The 21916-nt window shown below is 41.5% G+C and overlaps 1 protein-coding gene across 13 annotated transcripts in view; it reads right to left on the bottom strand.

Moving 5' to 3' along the window:
• SPECC1 (sperm antigen with calponin homology and coiled-coil domains 1) overlaps positions 1 to 21916 on the bottom strand; it is a 321163-nt gene that overhangs the window by 214224 nt on the left and 85023 nt on the right. The window contains exon 1 of one of the 13 annotated variants that reach the window (XM_031967842.1): positions 8062 to 8568. The exons of the other annotated variants lie outside the window; for them this stretch is intronic. Within the exon in view, the coding sequence (XP_031823702.1) occupies positions 8062 to 8101 (40 nt within the window). The 5' untranslated portion in view covers positions 8102 to 8568. Of the gene's footprint in view, positions 1 to 8061; positions 8569 to 21916 lie in introns of those variants that run through there. 13 annotated transcript variants of the gene reach the window in all.

The raw sequence follows: 21916 nt of genomic DNA, 5'->3' as shown, positions 1-21916 counted from the left end.
ACACCCAGGGCCTTCATTCCAAGGAACATAGACTAGATGACCTCTCGGGTCCCAGCTGGCTCAAAGAGTATTACAGGGAGCCTTACTATGAGGACCAACATCGGAGAAAAATTTCTTTTTAGAATCCACCCTGACCCTGCAGATCTCAGGTCCTCAGGATACTGGTGTTAACACAAATATTATCAGGGACCACCCATCCTTCCTTATGCCTCCCAAAGAGATGGATGGGCTGGGAAGGTTTATGGAGTAATCCAGGGATGGTTTTTTGATTATTACCCCATCTGTGACTGTATTTCACATCCTTCAGTGGTCTCCCCAGTCACCTTGTCATCGGCCCTATTGCTCCTCCCCCAGTGATACCTTTGGCAGAGTAATCAGATCAAGAGTCCCACTGTCTCTTGAAAGGAGTATAATCCAGGATCCTGTGGCAGCCCTCACCATTCCTGATGGGGGACCACCAGACCTTCCCTTTCCTAGCCACTATTCCCAAACATGATAACTCCCCTAGAGACAGACACTGTCTTACTTTTTGTATTTAACTCCCGGTGTTCAGCACAGTGCCAGAAACAGTTATTATTTAAATGTCTTTTCATTCATTCATTTTATTAGAACAAAAGAAGCCTCCTGACAAGAAAATGCCCTCAACCAAAGAAGGGCAGCCCACCAACTTACAGGAGTACCTCAGCCCACAGTTATAGAGTCAGAAATGGATCTGAACCCATGTCTTTTACATCTCAACAACCCAGGCTTATTGTTAGAGCAGAACAAAAACTCCAATTTTGTTGTTGTTCAGTCATTCAGTTGTATCCAATTCCTTATGACCCCATGGACCACACAATACCCGTTGAGTTTTCTTGGCCAAGATACTGGGATGCTTTGCCATTTTGGTCTCCAGTGGATTAAAGCAAAAATAGGTAAAGTGACTTGTTCAGGATCACACAGTAAGTGTCTGAGGCTGAATTTCAACTCTGGTCTTCCTGAATCAAGGAACCAGAGCACTATTCATTAAGCAACACAGTTGCCTCCTCCTGAGAAAATACAAGGGAGGAAAAACAAAAACAAAAACAATGGAGAAGCAGCTGGGAGATGCTGCTCCTGCTCGGGCCCAGGTGTGCTTTACTCCTCCTCAGGCTGGGTTGATGTCACAAGGCCAGAAACTGGCCTATTTATATGAAGGATAAAGTACGCCATCAGTCAATTTCCTCACAGCAAAGTTCCATTGCTTTGGATCAGGGCTAGGCTTAGGCCAACAATGGGGCCCTTTTATTCAATATTTGTTGAATGAATTTAACTAAATTTGCTTCAATTCATTATTATTAACAACAATGATAATACAGGTATATATGGGGTACCTAAAGGTTTAGTGTTTTAGGGCCATGATGTCATGGAAGCCACCCAATCCTACTCGATACCCTGATTTGGGTACCCCATTTTAAGGATGAAAAAACTGAGGATCAGAGAGGCGAATGGGTCACACAGTATGAGAAGCAGAATTTGAACCCAGCTCTCTCCTGCTCCAAGTCCATAGTTCTTTCCTTTTAACCATTCTGCAATGGAGAGATAAAAAGGGGATGATGCAAATAAAAGGGGAGAGAGACTCCAGGCAACGGCCCCAATACATTAGAGACTGCAGGATTGTGGGAATGAAGTGATAAAGGCTCAGGTGCAAAAGGCCCAGAGAAGATTAAAAACAAAAGAATCCACGAGATGATTTGATGAAACATTGGGAGTCAACAGCCCCATTCATTCCGACAAAACAACTAACTGCTCTGTGGCAGTCATTTCTCTCTTCCTTGTGGCGCCCGTCAGCTGACATACTTATATAACCTAAGAACCTGGGCCTTGTCATCTGCTGCCCTGAAGCCCTTGCCATCTACCCTGAAGATGCCCACCCATCTACATGTCCTCTTCCCTTTTCACAGTGAATTTCTTGAGAACAGGGAACTATCTGCTTTTTCTGTTTTTGTCTCCAGCATTCAACAAAATGGTGGGCATGTAAGCCCAAACTAAATACTTTTTTCCTTCATTCAATTAGGTTATGACAGTAGAAATGACTGAATTTGGGAGCTTTGACCCTGGGAGAATGAAACATAGATAAGAAAGCCAAGATAGGCAGGTGATTTAGAACCCGAGAATTGGAACGTGGGTGAAAGGTCAGGACTAAGATTGTGTGGTACTATACAATGGTTGGGAGTCATCCACATTGTTAACAACAAAGTGAATGGAGCCAGATTGCCAAGGAAGAGAATATAAAGATAAAAGATCAAGGAGCTGAGTCCTGAGACAAACAAAGGTCATTCACAGACTTTTAGGTTCATCTCAAAAGCATTGCATCAAGCACCTACTGAAAAGGGTAAGTGACTATTTGTAGTATTTTCACCACAGGGCAGTTATAAAGCCCAAACAATGTATATAAAATGTTTTGAAAGTTTGAAACACTTAATCAATACTATTATTGCTGTTAATGTTACCATACTCAGAGCACTGTTTAGACACTGGAGGAGAAATAAAGCTTAGATACAATATGATCCCCGCTTATGTAAAGATCAAAGTCTAGTAAGGGAATGTGGTCTAGACCTGGGATTATGTCACGTTCCTATACTCCACCTGGCTCTAAAATCACATGAAAATAACGTGCATATATATATATATATATATATATATCATAAATATCACTATAATACAAAATGATGCATGACTGAATATATGAGATAAATACGTTCAGAATGTTATATCCACAGGGGTAAAGTGACTGAATGGGCTTTGAAGGAAATCCAATAGACAAAGGGGGTGAAAGGAGGGCATGTTGCAGAGGGAAGCATCAACTGGACCAAAGCAGAGAACCCAGTGGAAAGATGACAGGCCGTCTGGCTCCACTAGCATAAAGAATCCATGGCTGAAAGTAAAATAGACCAGACAAAGACAAGGAGGCTGTTGCCAGGCTTCAGAGGGCCACGATCGCCTCCCAGCTCTCCCAGCTCTCCCTCTGCGCTATCATGGTGGATATTTGAATGGTGACATCAGAAACAAGGAGGACAAAAGTCTTCTGATCTCTGAAGGACCACAATAGTCTTCAGTTGTAACAGACTAAAGATAAAAGTAAAAGAGACCTTGTGGATCATCTGCTCCAATCCCCTCATTTACTCCTATGATCCTATTTTACAGAGTGAGGAAATTGAGGATCAGGGCAGTCAAGTAAATATATTCAGGGCTAGTTAGCTGCAGAATCAACAGCGTAGGAACCACAGGATTGGCTCTTGGGAAAGATTTCCTGGAGTAGCTCTAGTTCTGATATTGATGTTGAGACATAACATAAGACTTCTATCAGATTTTTTTCCTAGATATTCTTAAACTGTCTGGAGAGTCACAATTTAATCAGTTGTTCACCAGAGTTGTGTAGTAACAGGATAATATTGTATGTTCTTAATACCAAAGCGATTGAGTAGCTACAGTGCTACTCACTGGAAAGGAATTCAATCCATAATCTTATATTTAAATTTTTTATTATGATTGAGAAGAAGGCATGATACACCAGAGGGAGTCCTGGCCTAGGGTCAGATTCCAAACTGGCTCACTGACTAAAGGAGAAAGAGTAGATTTTGAGTGGAGAGAAAGCCAGATTTTGAGAAGGAAAGATACGGATTTAAATTCTTTCTCAGACCCTTACTAGGCAAATCCCTTCCACTCTCTGAACCTTAGTTTCCTTCTCTGTTTAAAAAAAAAAAAAAAAAAGTTGAGGGAAGGTTGCTCTAAATCTATGGAATTATCAAAACCATCCAGGAGGCTTTATGGTTCACAAGAAAGAAATGGGAATCGGGAGAGACCTGGTACGGAGTATGGCTTTAATCATCAACCAAAGTCCTTCCTGGCTGCTAACCTGGGCATACAAGGACAAAGATGAAAGAGTTCTAGCCTCCAAGGAGGTCTACCTTGGCTAAGGAGGTCTGCATACAATACGAGGTTGCCATAGAGGGGAAGGCACTAGAGCTGAAGGGACCAAGGAAGTCTTCTTGGAGGAGGTGCTGCTTGTGCAGGATCCTTAAAGAAAGCCTGAGGGTTCTCAGAAGTGGAGGCAGGAAGGAAATGAGTTATTAACCACAGCCCTGGCTAAATCTAAGCCTTGGTTCTCCCTTCTGGGTAAAACATTCACATGGGGAGAAGGGTTCTCCCCTTCAGCCTGGAAAGACCAGCACTGGCCTAGATGGGTCAACACTGTCTGCTGACCCAGTCCAGGATTGGAAAGGCTTTTCAGCTGATGACAAGATAAAAATAGCAATAATTTAAAAGGATGATCTACATTATTAATTTCCTGCAGGGTGATGAATTTTTCAGCCTTGGCAATTCAACTAAGTCTGGTCAGAGGATACAACCACACCAGCCACTTTTATGTCCTTGGATACCATTATCCAGAGAAAAGTGGGAAGAGTTCCTTAAGCAAGGCCCTTGGAAAAGGAATCAAAAAGTCCATCTTCTAAGTTTACAATAGAAAAGGAAGCTCTAATGAGGATCCAGATGGAGTTTTTAACCTGGAGTCTACTATGATAGGGAACCCCAAACTTGGATGGGAAAATGTTACATCTTTTATTTTCAATAATCTCTAAATGAAATTAATGACATAATAATGACACCATGACACCAAAAGAGGTCAAGAACTTTTGACCCAGATACTTTTGATAAACTGGTCAGTGATAACTGAATGCTGGATAATTATAATGACCAAACTTGGAAAAAGAAATATAAGAATGTACCTCTGCGTAGAAAAAACCCTGGACTTGGATTCAAATCCCAGATCTGCCACCTCCTACCTATGTGACCTAGATAAAGTCATCTAACTTTATCTCTGGGTCCCAAAGAAATTTGGCTGATTGGCTCTAAATCTATGATCCTATTTCTGATTTGCAGAATGGGGAAAGTATAATACTCAAATGCTGTCAGAGTTGAACAAGGGGGTTAGTTTTGCTGTGCTGCTTTTTAAAAATTTTTTAATAATTTTGATTCTTCTAAGTAAAACTGTTTTAGAAATGATGGTGATATTTTAAAAGATACTAACAAAAATTTAAATAAATTAAGCAACAAACATTCATTATGAAGTGCCTACTATGTATCAAGCACTGGAATGAGAGGTGTGTCTATGTTTCTTATCCTTTTCTATAAGTTTTCTATAAGATCAATGATTTAGGCCTAGAAGGGAATCTGAGATATCCAGAAAGTTGAAGAGGCAGAATTCCAACCCATTTCCCTCAGCTCTAAATTCAGAGAATTCAGGGCTCTTTCCCATTGTACCGAAATGGCCATCCACTGGGTTTTAAGCTGAAAATACTAAGAAATAGAAACACTAACACTTCCTAGGACTGTGGATATATATATATATATTTTAACAAGAATGACTTTAGTCTTGCTGTATTTTTTAATAAAAAGCAAAGAATGTAGATAAGCTATTTTAAAAAACCTGACATGGCAAGTCCTGGTGGAAGAGATTTGTCACTGATGGATTTTCTGTTCTGTTTTCTAACCACCTGCTTAAATGACCTTATTGCCAGAATTTGAATTATGTTTGAGGGTTACTCTGCTCCAGGGAAGTTTGTGGACTAAGGTAGAAGTTAGAAAGGGACCATGTATTCAAGAAGCTATGTATTTTTCATTCAGTAAACAGGTAGAAGGGAGGACCTTTGGGTCAAGGAAGATCTGGATTAAAGAATTACTTCAAACACATACTACTCTTGTGACACTATACAAGTCACTTATTCAGCCTCTAAGACAGACTGTTCCTAGAAGGGAATTTATGTACTGTGAGTCCCCTAAAGTGATGAAATTTAAGGTTGCATCCTTCTCTATTCTCTCCTCCCCCTCTCCCCCAACTCTTAACTTGTGATCTTCTCATATAATGTGTTCAAAATGTTAGGATCAGTATCTTGTTCATTTAAAAAGATTATCGTTCATGGTTACTCCCTGTTTGACCTTGAACAAGGCATAACCCCCATGGGCCTCAGTTTCCTCATAAGGCTATGAGGACTGGAGTATATGGCCTCTGGGGTCCCTTCTGCCTCCAGATCTGTGATCCCATGAAGTCAAATTCTGAGTAATTATGACAATTAATCTTTATCAGTAGAAAAGGTAATGTAATATACCTCCCTCTTCCTGCAAAGATGTGGGGGCTTCCAAGCGCAAAATGTGGTATCCATTTTCTGGCCTTGTCTCAATAGTGCTATTTTTGGTTAACTATTTTTTTTTATGTTTTATAGGTTTTAATAATACCGAGAAATGGCTGTGATATGAAAACAAAAAATAGAAACAAACTTTTTAAAAATAAAAAAAAAGTTATTATAAATAAATAAATAAATAAAATAAAATAAAAAAGTTATTAGTCTCCATTAATAAACTTGGACTTTTTTTTTTTGTAAAGAATAAAGGAAATGTTTTACCTGCTGTTAAACTCCCATGAGGCTCTCTCCCTGAGTTGGCTACCAAATACCTTGATTTGTAATTTTCCTAGCTAAATTTAATCTGTGACCTTCAACCAAGTGGCAATAGGAAAATGGAGTTTTTATTTTTTTACAACATTTTTTTAAAAGTATAGCCTACTTGCTCCTTATCCACATCTGTGTCAGGGTGCAACCTATACCAGGTAATGAAAACCAGAGACTGACTGACCCTCTGACCTTCCACTAAGTTCTATGAGTTTCTTAGAGAGGTAGGAGGAAAAACAAAAGCCAGATAAACCAGAGAAAGCTAAGCGATGCAGGAATAAAGCCAGTATTCTGAATAGGACAGTTCCAATTCAACCCCTTGGCTTGTCTCAGAGGAACAAACAGAGAGCTGAGAGTTTTCCACTTCCAGTGAACTTGGAGTGCTTAATATGCAACTGATGTCTCGAAGGAGGGACAATAGAAAAGAGAACCCCCTGCAAGGGCACACTTTTTCATTGCCAAGGCCTAGAAAGTTTGAAGCAGCTGGCCTTCAGACAGCAGGCAGGGAGTAAGGGAAGCTGCTAAAGTACAGGCAGGAGGGAATGACACACTGGATTCCACCACATGTACAAAGCGGGGGAGGGGGGTACGGAGACTGACAAGTTAGATTCTATGAAATATACAAGCCCAGGTAGAGAAACTGATCAGGTAGAGTCCAGGAAGAAGAGACCAATCAGTTATATTCCCTGAAATGTACAAGTCCAGGTGGAGAAACTGACTAGTAAGATTTCATGAAACTTTGAGCCCAGGAGAAAGAGACTTAGCCATTAGATTCCATGAAATGTACAAGCCCAGGTGGAGAGACTGAGGGGGAAAAATTTTTTTTTAATGAAATGTACAAGAAAAGGGAGAAACTGCCTAGTTAGGATTCCATGAAATAACATGACCCCAAGAGGGAGAGCCTGATCGGTTAGATTCCATGAAATGTATATACAAGTCCAGATGGAGAAACCGATTAGTGAGATTTCATGAAATGAATGAGCCCACATGGAGACGGTGACAAGCCGGTTTCCATGAAATGTACACATACTTTAGAACTTTGGGGATAGCCGGGCTTGCCTGGTCAGCCCAGGCAGAACAGGGAACCCACCGGCCCCCGAGTAGGGGATGGGAAGCTCTCTCCCTTTCTCTTTTCTCCTTAGCTGGAAGAGGGCAGGCTGATCTCAGAGACTCTTCCTTCTTCAATGCACCACTTCAGGAAAAGCCTGTCCTTTCAGGTAGGAGGGGTGTGTGTGTGTGTGTGTGTGTGTGTGTGTGTAAATACTCCGTATTTCTCAGTCCCAAGGTAAGGCAAAGGTAAGCTTCCGAACCCCGCCAAGAACAGCCCAAACCGCCCTCCCTCACCCCACCCCCAGCCCAGCCCAGCAATCTCAACCTTTCTGCTCGGTGCGCCCGGGCGCTGCTAAAGTGCCTTCAAGGCGCGAAATTGACCGATTCAACAGCCAGGGAGCTGGGTGGGGGTAGGGAGAGAAAGAACCGAAGCCGAGAAAGGCAGCCCTAAGGTACGGGTCCCGGTCGGGCTCCGTTGCAGCATTTCATGCCCAGCTAATGCAAAGAGCCTCCCTTCCCCAAGCCACGGCTAGCGCGCACAGACCTTGCTCCAGCTCCTCCGGGCGCCCTGACTGATTGCCCATCTCTGGCCAACTCCAGCCGCGGCTCCTCGAGAGATCGGTTAGGACACCCACACCCTGCTCATGGTCCGGCTTCCCAGCAGCTCCTCAGCCCGGCTGGCTCCTTCCTTTCTGCCTCTGGGTGTTTATGCTCCAGTCCAATAAAAGAGTCGGCTGCTTCCTAGTTCCTGGCACCGGGCGCGGGGGCTGCTCCTCATGCTGGGGCAGCTGGGCTGAGCCCTCCTACCTCATTACAATATTATGCACCGGCCCCGGCCCGGCCTAGGCAGCGCTTAATTAGCCGGCGGAGTGCTGGAATGACACAGGGAGAGGGGAGGGAGAGGGAGTGAGGTAGGCGTGTGCGCGCGCGTGTGTGGGGCTGTCTGTCCGTCTACCTGTCTGTGTGTGTGTGTGAGAGAGAGAGAGAGACAGACAGAGAGAGCGAGCGACTCCAGCCGGGCTGTGGGCCACGCAGAGGCGGCCGGTGCAAACTGCAGCCCGAGAGGGGAGAGGGAGAGAGACAGGAAGAGGGGAGAGTAGGAAAGACAGCAGGAGACAAAGGGCAGGCGGGGAGCGAAGGCTCGGAGGGTGTGTGCGCGCGCGAGCTTGCGAGGGAGCCCCGGAGGCGCGGGGGACCCAGAAGTGGACACAGGGAGGAGCCCAGCGAAAGGGGGCCAACGGAAAGAACCCGGCTTAGAGGGAGTCACAGTCAGTCTGGAGGTATTGATGAAAAGCGCCTATTATGTGCTAAACTCCCGAGATAAAAAGAAAAGCAAAAGCCAGCCCCTGTTCTCACGGGGTTCACAATACAAAAAGGAAGACATCGTGCGGACAGGCCTGTCAGATAAAAGAAACTGGACCTCGGTCCTTTCCTAGGCTTATATGACTTGGAACTAGAGGGTCCTTGGGGACCACAGGCTCAGCTCTCCCATTTTACAGATGAGGAAACTGAAGCCCTGGAGGCTGGGACCTGGCCAACGTCCCACAGCCGGTAAGTGCCTGAGTCAGCATTCAAACTCCGAATTCCGCCTGCCTGCTTCAAAGTGCCCCATCCCTGAAATTCTGGGCATATTTACGTCAAATCCCCGGGCCCCAGTCTCCTTATCTGTCAAATAAAAAAGGTGTCTTCCTTCCAACAATAAATCTACCTTACTGTGGTCTTTGTGTGCTAAACGCCATGAAGGGCCAAAAGGAAGAAAAGCCCCCCTCCTCCCAAGATCCCCTGGGGTCCCCAAAACACAGATTTCCCTTGAGCCTTAGAAGACTTCCTTCTGCCAGCTGACGGGACTGGACTGGGCAACTGCTTCTATTAAACACCTTGTGACTCTGAGGTACTTCTCCTCCCTGGTCTCAGTTTGCTCATCTGTCAAAGGAGGCTGGTCTAGATGGCCTCCGAGTTCTTTCTCCAGCCTGTGATCGAACTAATAAAATAAAAGTATTCAGCTGTCTGTGCCTGCAGTTTTATTTCCAAACCTTTGCAGATGATCCTATTTACTGGCTGACGTTTTTGACAGTAAACTATCCAGCAGTTTTAGGGAGGAACTGGTCAGTACACAAAGAAAAAATCCTTGCAGAGCAACAGTAACTTTGCTGCCTCATCTGGAGCTGAAACCACTGGGGTACCATTCAGCATTTAATTGCAGGATGCATTGGATTGTCTTTAATTATTCTTTATTTTTCTCCTTAACTAGATTATAAACGCCTAATGGCTAAGATCATAAAGATTTTGAGCTGGGTGGGAATCTGGAGATCTCCTAAGATTTTTCCCTCCCTCTTAGTATTCTGAAAAGGAAATTGAAGTCTAGAGAGGGGAAAGCATTAGCCCAAGATAAGGGGGGTAGTAAGCAAACAGAGCTGGGATTCAAACCAAGTCCTCACTGCACACCCAAGGCTCTTTCCACCGTAGCTGCCTTTCAAATGGCCTTTTACAGCTTCAGCCTCCTTTACTGGTCTGCAGCACTGCAGCATCCAACAATACTGACCACCCCCTCCTTCTCAACGTTCTTTCTTGCCTTAGCTCAGATCTGTGGCACTGCTTCTTTTATCTTTCTAACTGATCTGTCTTCTCCACCTCTCTCTCTCTCTCTCTTGTCTGTCTCTCTTTTCTGTCTTTGTGTCTGTCCCTCTTTTTGTCTTTCTTTCTCTCTTGATTCTGTGTCTCTCTTTTTCTTTCTTTTCTCTCTGTAATTTTGTCTCTCTACCTCCTCTCTTTCCTCTGTCTTTCCCTCTCCTCCCAATTTTTTTCTTCCTCCCCATCTTCCCTTTCTCTTTTATCTCTGTCATGCATTGTTTCTCCCTTTCTTTCCCTCCTCCCTCTCTCTCCTCTTTCTCCCTTTTCCTCTCTGTCTCTCCCATTCTCTGTCTCTTGAAGCCCGTTATAACCTCTTTAGGCTCCAATTTCTTCATTTGTAAAGTAAAAAGTAAAGTAGTGGGAAAGGGGAATGCTGAACTACATAAGCTCTTCTGCCCCTTCCAGCTAGCTCTAAATCTGTGATTTTAAGCATACTTAACTGGAAGATACTTAATAATTGGATGATCCTGGGCAGATCACTTAATCCTGTTTATCTTAGTTTTCTCATCTGTAAAATGAGCTAGAGAAAGAAATGGAAAACCACTCCACTATTCTAAGCAAGTCATCTAATCCTGTTTGCCTCAGTTTCCTCAACTGGAAAAGGAAATGGGAAACTACTCCAGCATCTTTTCCAGTGTTACTCTGGGCAAGTTACCTTATTTGCTTCAGTTTCCTCATCTATAAAATGAACTGGAAAAGGAAATGGCAAATCACTATAGTATCTTTGCCAAGAAAACCCCATATTGGGGTCATGAAGAGTCAGAAATGAGTGATAAATGATTCTGCAACAAGCAGCATTCTCCCCAAGGTTTTGTCTTCTCTTTCTGTCCCTCTGGAGATCTTATTCACTCCAGGCTTCAACTCTCACCTCTCCACAGAAGACTCAAAACTCCAACTCCAACTTTTTAAAACTTGGCCCCACAAAATGAACATAACTCAAGCCTAACTCATTAAAAAATAAAAATCTAGAGAAAGCAGAGGGATTTTGGAACTCTGGGTCAACTCCACCTTCTTCCTTCCTTATTCTACCTCTCTCATCACATCTCTTCTTCCTTTAATTGCTGAGTCATTTTTTAGTCATGTCTGATTCTATCTGAGATGATCCCATTTGGAGTTTTCTTGGCAAAAATACTGAAGTGCTTTGCCATTCCTTCTCCAGCTCATTTGACAGATGGGAAAACTGAAGGACACAGTGTTAAGTGACTTGGCCAGGATCACACAAGTAAGTGTCTGAAACTGGATTTGCACTCTGGCCTTCCTGCCTCCAGACCTGGAGCTCTACCCACTGCAGGCCAAAGTTGCATAGGTAGTAAAAGGTGGAGCCAGACTTCAAATTTGGGACTTCTGATTCCAAATCCTGCCTTCTTTCCATGACACTTATTCCATAGAATCATCGAAGGGCAGAATTGTAAAGATCTAAGCCTCAGAAGTAGAAAGAATTCTTGGTGTTATTTAGTTCATCCCTCTCTTTTTACCCAGGGGGAAAAAAAAAGAGAGACACCTATAGTGGTTTCCCTGAAACCATATGACTACTTACTAATGGTCTCAGCTGCTATTTGAACTCGGGTCTTCATGATTCCTCATTCTGGGATCCAGTGCATTTTAAATATCATAAATAGAAATAAGTTTTCTGTAACGTGACCTGGTCCTGAAGCACACTATCTAAGGCAATGGAGTTTCAAAAGAAACAGACAGCACACTTCAGACCACAGAAGACAGAAAGAACGATGTACAAACTGGCAGCCTACAACAGGCTGAAGGGCTTCTCTACTCATCCCTTAGTTGACATGGATTCTGCTGCTGGCTTTGTGACCATGGACAAGTCATTGGATCTTATCCTTCATGCCCTTGCTTCTCCATTTGAGGACGGAAATGATACTTATCCACTACCTTCTCAGAGCTCCTTCCAAATAAAGAAAGGATTAGCATCATTAACCTTGGAGATACCATATTCCCTACAGAGAGAAAACCCTACACACCCCAACACCACCTTTTATAGCCAGTTAAGTTACAGAAAGTTTGCTGGCCCCTTATCAACTACTTTTTAGCTTGTCAAATATACTTAAAAGACATTCAAAGTTATTTCAGATCCTTTTTGTTAACAGAAAGTAGTGTTACACATTTTTGAAAAGGATTAAAAAGATTCATTGAGAAAAGGCCGGTGGACAAATCACGCCCTGTTTGTCAACCAACTGATCAAAAAGTATGTATGAATCACCCACCACCGGCCAGACACTGTGTTAGGCACTGAGAATCCAAGTCCAAAACCGCCATTCGAAGGCAAGTTTTTACCAGAATTAAAAAAAAAATTTTTTTGAAGATACTTCTTCAAATCCATAAACGTAAAAAAAAAAATTCTTGGGCTAGGTAAGATAAATTAGATTCTTGTTCAATGAGGTCAGTGTAAGCAAGTCCCAACCAAATACATTAAATTTCTCAGGGAGATCACAACCGAATCCCATGTTCAAGTAGGAGGATCTGCTTGTTACACTCACCATGTGTCCACTGATGCCTGAGCATTCATTTACAACTGGTAGTCGGCCAGATTTATTTTTATCCGTATTGTGCATATATGGTAATTATTGTAATTTTGTGTTTAAATATTTATTCAAGCATCACCTTTTAGGCAACAAAAACATCAGAAGGCTGTTTTTTTTGTTTATTTTTGTTTTTTAATGAGGAAAATCCCACAAAGCCAGAGAGCCTAGCTTCTATCACAAAAGCCACCCTGGAAATATAGTTTTTAAATTTTTGAGTTGGAAGGAACCTATGGAGACACTTAATCCAACTCTCACTTTACAAATGAGAAAACTGAGACCCAGACACATCTTAAAAAGTGTCAGGAGGGCAGCTAGATGGTGCAGTGGATAGAGCACTGGCCGTGGAGTCGGGAGGATCCAAGTTCAAATCTGATCTGGGACCCTTGAAACTTACTCAACTGTCTTAAAAAACAGAAACAAAAAAAAATAACCCAAAAAATGTTAGATGCAGGATCTATCTCTAGAAGCCAAAGTTCAGAGCTTTGTGGTATATAAAAAAAATGATATACCATATATATGGTATATCATTTACCATGACTGCTGTGCCACAAAGACATGAAGCCACTGACCCTCTCTCAACATTTGGAAACAAAACATTCAGAACTGAAAATTGGAGATTTTTTCCATGAAATTGTCTTCAGATGAAATGATTAAATTTCTTTTAAATTGACTCCAGCAATGCATGAGACAAATGTAAAGGGAGATCAACAAGAATTGGCTTTGGTAATTTGAAAAAAAAGAAAGGATTTTATTTATACTATGATCAATCTTGTGCAGAGGTCAGATGGAAGAGCATCCTTTTCCCTTCTCTCAGCTGAGAGGTGGGGACCACTGGTGCAAAATGCTGCATACGTTATCATACGCTGTAGCTGGGTCAGTTGGTTTTGCTTAATTATTTTTTCATTTTACAGAGGAGGCTATTTCAGAGTACAGAGGTATATAAAGAGGTGCCTCAGGGATTAAAAAAATAATGCAACAATAATAAAACTTTTGTGAAAGTATATCTCAGTTGAAAAATTTCTGAAGGTTTCCCACTGAATTACTTCTATTGCAGAAGGAATATAAGCTCCTTGAGGTCAGAGGCTGCTTTTCCATTTTCTTTGGGTGTAATCCCAGGGCTCATCACTATACCTGGCAATGAAGGGGCACTTAATAAAACCTTCTTGGATCAGATAAGATTGAATGTCTGTCAATAGAAACCATTTCCACAAGTTAAAACCAGTTTTTACAAAATCACACCATCCATCACATCTTCAACTCCAAGGATGGAAAACTATGGTGAATAAGAAGCACCGAGGGCACTTTTGCGATTAGCATTTTCATGATTATACATATTTTTGCATAATCCCCACATGTATCATTAAGTACGATTTCTGAACGTGGAACTGAATTTTAGTGTTAGAAAGTAGGGAGGAAAAAAACAAAAAGTTTTAAATTTTAAAATGTGTATTGTTTATTGACAATTTTAATATAAATACAAAATATCTCCCTCCTCTCACCAGACTGTGATTTCATTGTGATGTTCATTCATTCCCCCAAAAAGGCAACTGCCTCTACCAAGGCAAGTCTGTATTTAATTTGTTAATTAGGGGGCTTAGAGGGCCTGATTACTGATTCACTAGGATGTGTCTCAAAATATATTTTAAGGGACTGTGCCAAAAGTCTTAGTGCAGTTTTAAGCTAAGAGTTTTTTATATAAAAATGTCACACATTATATAAATGAATTAATTACTAAAATATCAAATACTTATGTATACAAGATCTCAAAAGTTTTAGTGAAGTTTTAAGCTAAGAGTTTTTATATAAAAATGTCACACATTGTATAAATGAATTAGTTACTAAAATATCAAATACAAGATATCCCAAAAGTCTTAGTGCAGTTTTAAACTAAGACTGTAAACATAATGTCACGTGTCATACGTCACACAAATTAGTTACTAAAATATTAAATACATAGGTATACAGAGTATCCCAAAAGCCTTTGTGAAGTGTTAAGATGCTTAAGTTTTGAATCACATTTTTAGGACACCCTGAGTTGAACTTCCCTGTCCCATCTGAGCTGCTGGTGGCAGAATGCTGAGCTGCTTTGCTAATCAGCAGTATAGGATGAGGTAGGTGTATTAGAAATGCACTTGAATTACTCCCTTAAAGCCATGTAGGGGCTACACATTAAATAAATACAAATTGGGGCAGCTAGGTTTTTTGGGACTCTCTGGATAGATAGATAAGTCAGGAGGACCCGAGTTCAAATCTGACATCAGACACTTAACATTTCCTAACTGTGTGACTCTGGGCAAGTCACAACCCCAATCGCCTCAGCAAAAATAAAAATAAATAAATCATCTTGTGCCCCAAATCACAACTGTATCAGCAATAAGAAGCCCCTTCCAATTCTTCTAGGGATTTGTCTGTCAGCTCTAGGATTAGCACCATTCCCAGAACTGGGATCATCATCATCATCATCATCATCATCATTAAGGCAATCAAAAGGAATGGGAAGCTAGCTGGTGGAAGTGATTGGGTTCAGAAACAAGTCAAAAGTTTAGTTTGTTTTTCTTAAGTCCCAATAATTTAGAATAATGTGATGATCAGAAATACCAATTTATCTTCCCCTTCCCATGCTTGCCTTATAAAAGCAGCTCCATGGCCCCCTGGATAGAGCATGGAGCCTGAAGTCAGAACTTGTTCAAGAGTGTCCAACTCTTGCTGATCCTATTTAGGATTTTCTTGGCAAAGATAAAGGAGCGATTTGCCATTTTCTTTTCTAGTTCATTTTTAGGGATGAGGAAACTGAGGCAAACAGGATTAAGTCTAGGGTCACACAGTTGATAATTTTCTGAGATTGGATTTGAACTTGTGTTCCTGACTCCAGGCCCTGCACTCTATCCACTGCACCACCCAAAGGCCCCGTAATCTCATTTATCTCAAATTCAAGTTGATTCAATCAAAGCTGCCCAGATCAGCAGACTAATTTTCACCAGAAGATTATTCCCATCTCCCAACTGGGAAGTATTAGGGAGGAACAGAGGCGATTCTTAAGCCACCTCCCCATTAAAATGTCTACCTATCAGGACTGTCTTACCTTTGTCAAGGAAAGTCCAAATGATGTGCTGTCAGACCAATCTAAAAAAGGATTTCAGAGACCCCACCACCCCTCCTGAGTGGATGACCTGTGACAGATAGTCACCCACTTTGCTGACAACCATACAAGTCGCTGTTAATAAAATGATTTTGCTCAGAGGCTGTACCTTAGCATACCTTTATTAAATGTATTCACACCTCCCAGGGTTGTTATGAGGATGAATAATCTTTGTAAAGGACATAGCACAGGGCCTGGCACATGGTAGGCACTTAATAAATAATTCCCTTGCTCCTAACCTCATGGAGATCTTGTTGTATAACATCCATAACAACGTTCATAGATCAGTGTCTCCATTCACGGTGGAAGGACGCCTTTGGTTTCTAAGGCAAGGCCTGCTACAGACATTCTAGGAAAGGGAATTTTAGCCACAATCTTGTCTGATTATTTTACAAACCCTGGACCCAAAGACAGACCCCATTGGGATGCCCACCTGGGGCTTGGCAATCTGTCTTCTGCTCCCCAAAGGCATTCATAGTTTCCTAGGATCCTAGATTTAGGCCTGGAAAGGACTTTTAAGACCATTTTGACCTCCTCCTTTCAGAAACAAGGAAACTGAGGTTCAGAGATGTCTGTTACATGCCTTGCCCAAGATCAAACTACTAGTAAGAGGTAGAGCTGGGATTGGAAACCAGTTCTGACGCTTTTGCAGCAAATTGACTGTTTTCCTTGGAGGCGGTTGGGTGGTTTAGTGGACAGAGTGCTGGGCTGGAGTCGGGAAGAACTGAGTTCAAATTCAGCTCAGAAACTTCCTATCTGTGTGACCCTGGATGTGGACAAGTCACTTAACCCTGTTTGCCTTAATCCACTGGAGAAGGAAATGGCCAAACACTCCAGTATCTTGGCCTAGTAAATCACACGGGTAGTGTGGTCCATAGAGTCACAGTGATTTGGACATTACTGAGCAACAACATTCTATACAAAAAAAATGTGATGGGAATCAATATAAATACAGAGTCGATAAATACAAGGTGGTTGAGATGAAGGGGGATCTCACAGTCCAGGGGGTCAGGAAAGGTTTGCTGCATTAAAGGTTTATTCTCTACTCCCCTGTGGACTGTGGATTATCATTTAGGCCACAAATAGCTCCCCTAAGGCTATTATTTCTCCTTCACTAGAGAGATTGCTTCAAGGATAATTTATGAGACAGAATTTCCTGGGAGGATTGATGTCTATAACCCTGGGTAGAAATCCTGAAAGTATCCAATATCCTCTGATTTTATTTTTTTGTCTCTACCGTTCAAAAGGGCCTCCCTGCTTTTTCCTAACAATCACCACATAGATAAAGTGTCCATCTGGGCCCTGGTAGCCCCATACCAAGCATTGGTATCAGAGATAAAAGCCTTTATTTCTTCTGTGTAAGCCAATCTGGAATCACTCAGGGAACCTTTCTAGCTCAAGCTCTCAATTCCCCTCTGCTTCAAGAGGAGTAGGTCTGGGAGCTGAGGGAGCAGGTAACATTTTGCTCTGTTCCTAAAGAGACATCCTGGAACCTCTGAAAATGGGGGGATATCCCTAATGTCCTTCAAAGAAGGGATGATATTCTATTGAAGAAAAGGGGAAGGCTGAGAAGCCATCTCTGGAAGAGCTGTAGCAGCGCCCCAAGCATCTGCTTTTATCTCTGGCTCTCCCAAACCCGCAGTCCATAAATCTTGAGTTGGTTTGGGAACCTGTTTGTTACATATTGTCTCCCCCATTAGAATTTATTATCCTTAAGGACAGGAGCTTGTTGGCTTTCTTCATATTGCCAATATAACACGTGAATAACATCTTGACTTGACAGGGGAGTTTTATACATGGGCCTTTTCCTTTTTCCCTCACCATGGATGCTAAGTTATCACTTGACCCCACATTTGGAGGGGCCTTAGCTGTCAAATTTCAGAAACTAGAGAAAGAGGCTTTTTCTGATAAGAGCACTGGCCCCGAAGCCAGGAAGAATGAGGGTTCAAGTCTATGAAATAGGAAGGTAGGGGGTACGGTAGATAGAAAGGCAGGCCTGGAATCTGAGGAAGACAAATCTGGCCTCAGACACTTACCAGCTGTGTCACCCTGGGCAAATCACTTATCCTGTTTACCTCAGTTTCCTCATCTGTCAAATGAGCTGGAGAAGGAAATAGCAAACCATTCCAGTATCTTTGCCAAGAAAACCCCAAAGGGGGTCATAAAGAGTTGGACACAACTGAAAAATGACTGAAATGAAAAATGAAATAAAATAAAATTGGAATCACAATAACATGTACCTCCCAGAACTGTTCTGAGAATAAACTGAGATAATATTTGGAAAGAGTTTGGCAAACTTTATGACTCATCATCCTTTAAAAGGGTAAGCAAGTGTTAGGATCCTGGCTGATCTGTCTTGTCTACGTGATGGACTAAGATGCCCAGGAGTCTTAGGAATAAAGGGATACCAGAGAGAAGGAAAAAATCCAAGCCCATTTATATCATTTGCACATGAAAAGAGGAAGACTGGAAGACTTGAGTCCTAACTATTACTAGGGCTTACATGCCTGATCCTCAGGGGGAGGCTGGCTCACGTGGCTGGATCTGAATTTTCTTTGAATTAAGCCGCTCTACCTATCAATGAAGCCTGGAGCCATTTGTGTGGCACTGAGAGGTTGCCCAGAATCACACAGCCAAGCACTTTTCAGAGAGAGAACTTGGACCAAACATCACCTGACTTCCCCATAGCTCCCTATGTCCTCCACTCTGATCTTCCTCTGAAAGGCATGTGGAGGGAAAAGCAGCATAACAACCAGCATTTAGTTAATACTTCAAGGTTTGCAAAATGCTTGACCAAGATGACCTCAGCTGATCCTAACAAGGTGTCAGAGAGGGAGTTGTTTGTTACCTTCATTTTTCAGACAGAGAAACTGAGGCAGGTAGACCCCAGGGGCATACAGTCAGTAAGGACTGGAGACTGAATTTGAACCCCTCCAATTTTAGAGCTCCATCTACTGCATACTGGGATTTCTCTATGCAGCATGGGATAGATCAGGCCATCTTAAATTTTTTTCACTTGTGACTCCTTTTCACTTGAGAAATTTTTCCATGACCCCAAATATATAAATATATAAAATAGGCCTACAGATCTAATATGTACTGATATAAATTGTAATTTTATGGCCCCCACAATCAATTACAAGACCCCATTTGAAGGTACAACCCACCATTTAAGAAGTTTGGGTATAGACAACAAAATTGAATTATTGTTTCATCTACCATAGTAAAGAAAAACCAGGATTTTTACATGGGTGAAACAGAAAGATTTTCTCCACTGAGTCTCATCAGGTTTACTGATGAGAACCTAACTGCCCCATAATTATATATTTGGGGTTTTTTTTTGTTTGTTTTTGTATCTCTCCTCTCCTCTCCCCCTAATGTCTTGAATAACACATTTGTCAGGATAAGAAAGGCTGAGACATTTGATTGCAATTTAGAATTCTTTCTCCTCTCTCTCTTTATGGTTATCCCTTCCACATATCCCCATCGTAGGTTTTGATACATCGCAGATAAGCTTAAGAAATTAAACAGAAATTTGGGGGGAGTTTTAGGGAAGCCATAGATGATGACAGAAAATCATAAATGCATAAATATAGCTATACTATTGTACAATAGCACCATGTTTTATCTTTTAATACTATAATAATCAGACTTCTTTTCTAGTACAAAGGGAGGGCCAAAAACTTTATGCAGATTTTCCAGCTTGCAGGGAGGTGGCAATGCTGTTAAGTATATTTCTTTTAGATAAGCTCTTAGGACACCTCAATATATATAGTTTTTTTCCCCCTGAGGCAATTGGGGTTAAGTGACTTGCCCAGGGTCACACAGCTAGGAAGTGTTAAATGTCTGAGGTCAAATTTGAACTCAGGTCCTCCTGACTTCAGGCCCTATGCTCTATCCACTGCACCACCTAGCTGCCCTATGTCTGATTCTTTATGACCCCATTTGGGAGTTTCTTGGCAGAGATAGTGGAGCGTTTCATCAATTCTTTACCCAGTTCATTTGACAGATGAGGAAACAAAAGGATCCATGGTCAAGGGACTTGCCTGGAGTCGCACAGTTAATTAAGTGACTGAGCCTGGATTTGGATTCAGGTCTTCCTGACTTCAGATCTGGTGCTCTATCCACTGAGTCACCTGATTGCTTTAATACCGATTATACTACATTAATGGGTCAGTGGATTTGGGAGTCATACCCCTGGGTTCAAATTCAGACTTGCTTTACTCCTACTCCTCCCTCAGTCTCAGTTTCCTCATCTGTAAACTGGATTGGATGGTTTCTACGGTTCCTTTCAGCTCAAACTCTAAGACCCTTTCCCTCCTTTGTCAACTGGCAATCACAACTTCAAAAACTTATGTAAAAACTGAGTTTATTACAAGAGAAATGAACATGCAAATGGAACCCAAAGAGTTCCCAATTCATACAGAAATTTGCATGTTTATGACAGCAAGACCCAGGAAGAAGAGAATTCCAAACTCCTCCCATTTTGCCTTTGTTGTTTTCTTATTGCTTAGTGTTCTATCTCTATGGCTTCCTCGTAGGTTCCTATGGACAGGACCCTGTTTGTTCCTCTCTGGGTATCACCTCCAGGCAGCTGGTAGGCCCTAGACAAATACTTCCTGAAAGCCTTCTTCTCCTACCCACCTCCTCTTCCTCTTACCACCCTGATTTCACCCATCCCGGCTCCCATCAAGCAGGCCCCATTACCACAGGCTCATGACAAGGAATTATAAAATATACCATAAATACAGAATAGAATAATAAACGCCCCAAGCCAGTAACCTCAGCAGAAATCTCATAGGGGATAAATGTTAGAAATGGGTACAATTAGATCCTCATTAACCTAGGTCTTATCACCTTCCTTTTCTTTACTGAAAGGAAATCATGGTTCTCAAATCCTAAGGGATTCCCCTGGATGGAAATTCTGTGCAGTTTCATTTAAATTGGGATTAACAGTAAATTTAGTGTAAGGCATATGTTGAATTTTACTAGCAGAATCCCTTCCAAATACGTCAATCTTCTGACATATTCCAAATCTGTTATCTTTGGATGGGAATAGCATTCTCCATTTTTTTTTAATGTGAAATATCTGATTTTTTATATGTTTTATAAATATTATAAGGTATGTATATTATATATATTTGTATCTACATATATATATATATATATATATATATATATATATATATATATATATTTAAAACTTTTTTGTCACCTTTCATTTGGGGGGGCAGTGCTCATTTCTTCTTCAATTTCTCTTCCTCATTATACCCAGCTCTGTAAGAGGAGGTGATATTATCTCAGTGGGTAGAAAGCTAGCCTCAGAAAAGGAGGCGAACAGGTCTGTTTATTTTTCTTTTTGTTTTCTGCAAGGTAATTGGGATTAAGTGACTTGTTCAGGGTCACACAGCTAGTAAGTGTTAAGTGTCTGAGGCCCCATTTAAACTCAGATCATGGGGGCTTTGGGGTGGGTACTCTCTACACTGAGCCATTTAGCTGCCCCAGGCTCTGCTTCACTTAAATCCAATTGACTCTTAAGTCAAGACATTACCCTTTGATGTCATTGGCCCTCTTCGAATACAAAGGTTGAATTCACAACATGAACATACCAATAAAATCACAAGCTCTATCACTGTCCTTTTTTTTTTTTCTCATCCAAGAGTTCTCAGATGAATTAATGGTAATATAATGTAATATGGTAAATTTTAATTTATTGTAAACTGTAAAATGGTAAATAATGCAATAAAGAAATGTTTGCACAAAACCAATGGACAACTGCTACCCTTAATCTACACCTCTCTACTGAGAATAAAAGTATTTAACTCAATATTCCCTGTTCCTATTTTTTTATCTGTAATATGCAGGTTTCTTGGATTCTTGGGTGGGCTAAGCACTAAAAGCCTTTAAAAAAAAAGAAAATTGCCTAATTTCCTAGGGATTTGCCGAAGAGTCCCTAATGGCATCCTGGGTAATTTACAACCTATTGAACTTGTGAGTTAAATAACAATGGTTCCATAAACCAACTGAGTTTCACTAATTGGTTTATTGCCCCATTTTCAAACTCTGCCTCTTCCCCATAGAAATGATCA

The sequence above is a fragment of the Sarcophilus harrisii genome, chromosome 4 (genome assembly GCF_902635505.1).
Source record: "Sarcophilus harrisii chromosome 4, mSarHar1.11, whole genome shotgun sequence".
Taxonomy (NCBI): Eukaryota; Metazoa; Chordata; class Mammalia; order Dasyuromorphia; family Dasyuridae; genus Sarcophilus; species Sarcophilus harrisii.
Note: the sequence above shows the minus strand (reverse complement) of the source record. Positions and strands in the feature narration are given on the sequence as shown.